Source organism: Manihot esculenta, chromosome 7, assembly GCF_001659605.2.
Source record: "Manihot esculenta cultivar AM560-2 chromosome 7, M.esculenta_v8, whole genome shotgun sequence".
NCBI lineage: Eukaryota > Viridiplantae > Streptophyta > Magnoliopsida > Malpighiales > Euphorbiaceae > Manihot > Manihot esculenta.
The window spans coordinates 1,877,462-1,882,776 of NC_035167.2; the positions used below are offsets into that span (position 1 = coordinate 1,877,462).

Sequence of the window (5,315 nt, forward strand, 5' to 3'; positions counted from 1 at the left end):
TTTGAATTAAACCGGGACTCAGATGTTGGTACAATTTCTAAGCAAAATCTGTGAGTGTTGATGGAAACACTTGGCACAATACAAAGTCATTGACATCCTGAAGCTGTATGGTCGTCCTAAAGATCGCCAGGTGACTTCTAGGATCTGTTGTACTATCATATTTATACAAACTTGGCAGCTTGAACTTAGTTAAAAAAGTTTTTGTTAAGATCTCTTATGATAGGGGCGAGACATTGTCCATGCCATAGTCCTTCTTCTGTTCCTTTTGGTACCTTTGCACGGCCCAAACCAACTTCTAGTCGACTTTTTTTGGAGCCTCATCTGACAACTCTTCATGCTCTAGTTTGGCCTTTCCTTTGGACTGTGCTTGGATCGCTTCTATCGAAGTCCTTAGGGTATCAATGGATGACTCCTCCCTTACTTTGGGAGCCATAAATCATGCCTCCCATTGAGTTTTGTATTGCTCGAGAGTAGCCTGTAACCTTTTAATATATTGGAGCATTTGTTCGTTTTTCAGATTATTGAGATTTACTTCATTGACCATAGAGGGTGTGTTTTTTCTACTGCCAGGAGTGAAAGAAATGATAGTGCTCTTATTAGTAGCAACCTTAGAAGCAACTCGTGAATTATCAATCATTTCGAAAGAGAGAAAACAAAGATTTATTTTCAAGAGAAAGATGATAAGAGATTGATTTTAATCCAAATGAACAGAGAAAATTCAATAGATTTTCCAGCTACGAAACTAAATGATGTGGCTAAAATGAAACTATACGTGATTGGTTACTCTGTAAGAAAGAGAACGTGAGGTGGATGGCGTCTATGACAGCCACTTCGATACTCAAGTCAGTAAACTGAAAAAAAGGGCGAATGTAAGAAATTGATTAGAATTTAGGAGTAGTTGTGTAGTTATTGTGTATTTTTATCTCTGTATCACTAATTTTTATATTGTAAGAAAAAGAAGTTAATTACATTATTTCTTAAAAATTCAGCGAGTGCTGACTAATTGATAAGGAATTTCACTGACTAATTAATCGGAAATTTTGTAATTACAAGTGTAATAGGAATTTGCTAAATTGTGTCTGTCAATGGTAACTTTATATGAAGACTCGACCTCTTTAAGGAATGGTGAATTTTGATGAAAAAACCGGGTGTTGCGGTATTCGAATCTTCTTTTCTATGGATGAAATCACATATCGACTTATTAAACTCTTACCATATAGTTTTGTTTTATAGTAACCATTCATGACTTACTTCAATGAACCCATTTATAAATTTTAAAAGCTTATTGGAAGTTTTCCTGCATATTTGCCTCTTCTTGTTTCAGTTGTCAAAAGTGAAGAAAACTTGTTAATAAATAGGAAAGTGATGTGATCCCATAAAAATTAGTGAATTTATTGAGTGGAACTTTTATTTTTTTTTGCTATTATGTCTTTTTTTCCCATTTTCCTATTGTGATTGTGTGATTGACTAAATTTATGTTCCTATTACAACATGTATAATATTTTTCCTAAAATTTGATTAAAGTTGTATTGAAATTTTATTTTTTTTAAAAAATAGAATCGATTTAATCTCTTTAATATTTTTGTGTTGACAAAATTTTTTTTGTTACCATTCACTATTTTATAATAATTTAGTCCATTACATTTATTTTTTGTACTATTTAATATTTATAAAAAAATTTTATCTACTCTTTAATTTATAGTTGATAAATGAACAATTTAATAAGAATAGATGTTGCATTGTTGAAAAATAACATAAAGTTTTATGTTAATATATATTTTGATGTACATTGCTTGTTTTCTATTGACATGTATTTTATGTATAATTTATGTCAAATATTTGATTAATTTTTAATTTAAATATCAATTTGATGATTTTTTTTTTTGAAAAAGATCAATTTGATGATTATAAGTCAGTTTATTATTGTTGATGGAGTTCCTATTGAATTTATTTTTTAAAATATATTAATTAAAAAAATATATTTGAAAATTAATTTAAATTCATTTTTGACATAAATTCATCATAAAAATATCAAAATAAAAAATAAAATTTTTTAGTAATATCATAGAACATGGCCCAAAATAAATCATAGGTTGTTATGTAATGAGAGACTGATAGATCAATAGACAGTGAAAAAAAACAAAGGTGATTATCGAATAAAACGGTGATTATCGAATAGAACAATGCAATTCGAAATTATTGAGTCAATGAATGAAAGTACGTATCAAAATTGATAAATTCACATTTATAACAAAACAAAATTAACATAAACTATACAACAATAAACAGAGAAAAAGACCTAAAAGTTAAAATCTTCTTTATGTTGGTTTAAATTCTTATTGTTCACTCTTTTCTCTCACTCTCTCTTCTCAGTTGACAGAGTATATAAGATAGAGGATTTTATGTGATGATGGCTGGGTTTCATTATTCCAGTACGAGGTCAGGCCCGCGAGAGTAGTATCGGTTCGAGGCCCACGAAGCTTCTCTAATGGGCCGGACTGGTTTTTCCAGCTCTGATCCAGTCTTGCCAAGTGGATTGGATCACCCATAAATCCCAATCTGCTCCCCACGAGATCGACCCTAAAAAGTGACAGGAGAAAAGACAGCAAATTCAGTCACCTCACAGCCCTGTCCATACGCGTGCCGGGAGAAATTAAATGGTCGCCTGACACCGGACAGATGTCTGACGCTTTCGTACATACGAGTCTATATGACAGAGACAGTTGACACTGTAGCTGTGGGGCCATTAGGCACCACTAACAAAGAAAAAAGAATAAAGGGAGGAATACACCTTCCTCACACTCAAGTTTTACAAATACGTACTAAAAATTCTATTTTTTGGATATCAATATCATTATGTTACAAAGGTCAGGAGATAGGCTCAACCCTTCTCAACTTATCAAAATGAAGCATAATCACACATGCTGGTGCTGCAATCATCGTTGCCTAAGAGATCAACCATCCAAATCACTACCAAAACTGAGAAACAACCCACCTCCTACTAGAAGACTTTCTGCATAATCCACTCTTATAATTCAAAACGACAAACAAATTGATTTCTCTGGTGAGGAATGGATTAATTATTTGACAATATCAATTGGCATGGCCCCCATCTGCCCACTAAAAAGATCCCCAAGGTAAGAAAAGTCATCCATATCTCTATCACCCAACCGTCCTTGGAAAGAACAAAAGATTGTTCTTCCTTTTTACAAAAATGAAAAAAAAAAAAGGAATAATGCTAGAAATTTCCAACGGTCCAATTTGGCCATCTAAAAGCAAATTTTATTAAAATAATTAGACGGTCATGATTATGCCTCAATCTAAAAAAAATGAAAGGTATATATTTGTGTAAAATTAATTTAATGTTTTTAGATCCAAAAAGTAAGATTTATAGTAGTTGTGTGAGTTTAGATGGAGAGGAATACGTTACCCTTATTTTATCTAATTTTTTTTATCCGCTACTAATATCTAATCGTTTCTATACTATAGTATCTGTCACTTAGGTTTATGGATATATCAGAATTTCTCCAGGCTAAACGGCTGTTTAATTTCCCCGGCGTACATGCGGATAGAGCTGCGAAGTGACTGGACAGGGCTAGATTATTCCCGTTGGACCTGGGTTTGAGGTGGATCCGGTCTGTCCCGCATTTATACCGGGTCAGTCTGCATAAAGAGAGTTTAAGGGATTTTAGACTAGCGTTTTTCTTTTGGACCCGGTCTTACCCCAGATAGATGAAACTTTGCAGTCATCATCCTAATCTAAATTGAAATATTTAAAAAGTTGTATATGCTACAAGGAAAGAGGGTACCTAATTCCTTTATATGATTCTCCACCCACCAACCTTAGCTTATCCAAGAACAAAATAAACTTAGCTAGATCTGCATTTTTCATTTGAACTACAACCATGGAAGCTCTTATCTCCCAATTCACCTTGCTCTCAGATCAAGCCTTGCAAGACAAAAACTTCGATCCCACAACGATCGAGGACTTGATGAAGCTGTTCGAGATAGAGGCATACAAGTCATGGGCAGCCATGGAACTTGAGCAGGAAAGTGAAGTGAAAGAAGCAGAAATAGCTGTGCAAAAAGCTGAGGAATATCTTGAATGTGTGATGGAAAGTGCGATGGATGAATTTCGTCGTTTCGAAGAAGAAATTGAGAAGATGGCAGTGGAAGAAGTTGAGAGCTTAGAGAAGACTGCTGAGACTGCAAGAAAAATGGGGAAAGTAATGGAAAAATCTGCAACTATTGCTTCTAAGAAATATATTGAAGCTGCTGTTAATTCTGCTACTGCTTCAATGAAATCTGCCTGGAAGGGATTTTCTTCTAAGAAGGTTCATCCTTCTTGAGAGATTCTGAAATTTTCTTTTCTTTTCTTTTCTTTTCTTTTCTTCTGTTTCCCTAATCATGAAAGAGACTTGACTCTAAAGGGTTCTTTTTCATTTGTAATGGTTGTTCTTCATTTGAAGTGATTTTCAATAACTGAGAAATGTAATAATTCTAAGAAATTGAAATTTCCTCATGTATTTTCATTTTTTTTTCTTAATATTTCAGATTGAATATATGGATTCGGATTTAAATAAACCTTCTTGGTTAATTTTTTTTACCAATATAATTGGAATTCAAAAGATAAAGACTACTTTCATGAAAACTCTAATTATTAATGAAGTTTTGGCTTTTTCTTAAAAAATAAAAAATAAAAATCAGCCGTTTATTTTAAATTAAAAATTTTATAAAAATTCAATTCATTTAAATTTTGGGAGAATTAATTTTAAATTAAAAATTTCATAAAAATTATCAAGCTAGCCGTTTATTTTAAATTAAAATTTTGCAAAAATAATCAATTCTTATAAGAATTGATTTTGAATTAAAAGTAAAATTTGCTTGTTAAGATTTTGCATGAATTATTTTATTTATATTCATTTATATGAAAATTAATTAATTAGTTGGGAAACTCTTTTATTTTTTCTTTTCTTTTCTTTTATCTTTTATATTTTTTTTATTTGTTTTAATTTTAATTTTATTTTTTGTTTTTTAATTAATAATTACTTTTTAAAAATTAATTTAATTAATATGATAAAAATATTAAGAATAATTTTTTAATTAATATGATAAAAATGATTGTTATTTATAAAAATAAATATTTATGTTTAGTTTAAAAATAATAAGAATGATAAATAAATTATAATAATTTAAATTTATTAATTATTTATTTAATATCAAAGAATTTAATTTAATTTTATTATATTTAAATTAATTCCGAACGAATGAATTTTTTTTATGGATATAAATAAATTAAATTTTATTAATAAAAA

The 5,315-nt window shown here is 30.4% G+C and overlaps 1 protein-coding gene across 1 annotated transcript; it reads left to right on the plus strand.

Annotated features, from left to right (window-relative positions):
• The first annotated feature begins 3,726 nt into the window (after window positions 1-3,726).
• On the plus strand, window positions 3,727-4,532 carry LOC110618729. Its single transcript, XM_021761964.1, has one exon. The coding sequence runs from the start codon at window positions 3,906-3,908 to the stop codon at window positions 4,347-4,349; it is 444 nt and encodes a 147-aa protein (XP_021617656.1). The 5' UTR covers window positions 3,727-3,905; the 3' UTR covers window positions 4,350-4,532.
• The last annotated feature ends 783 nt before the right edge of the window (window positions 4,533-5,315 follow it).

Coding starts and splice junctions, on each gene's coding strand:
- LOC110618729 (XM_021761964.1), top strand. CDS start 3,906: ATGGAAGCTCTTATCTCCCAATTCACCTTGCTCTCAGATCAAGCCTTG.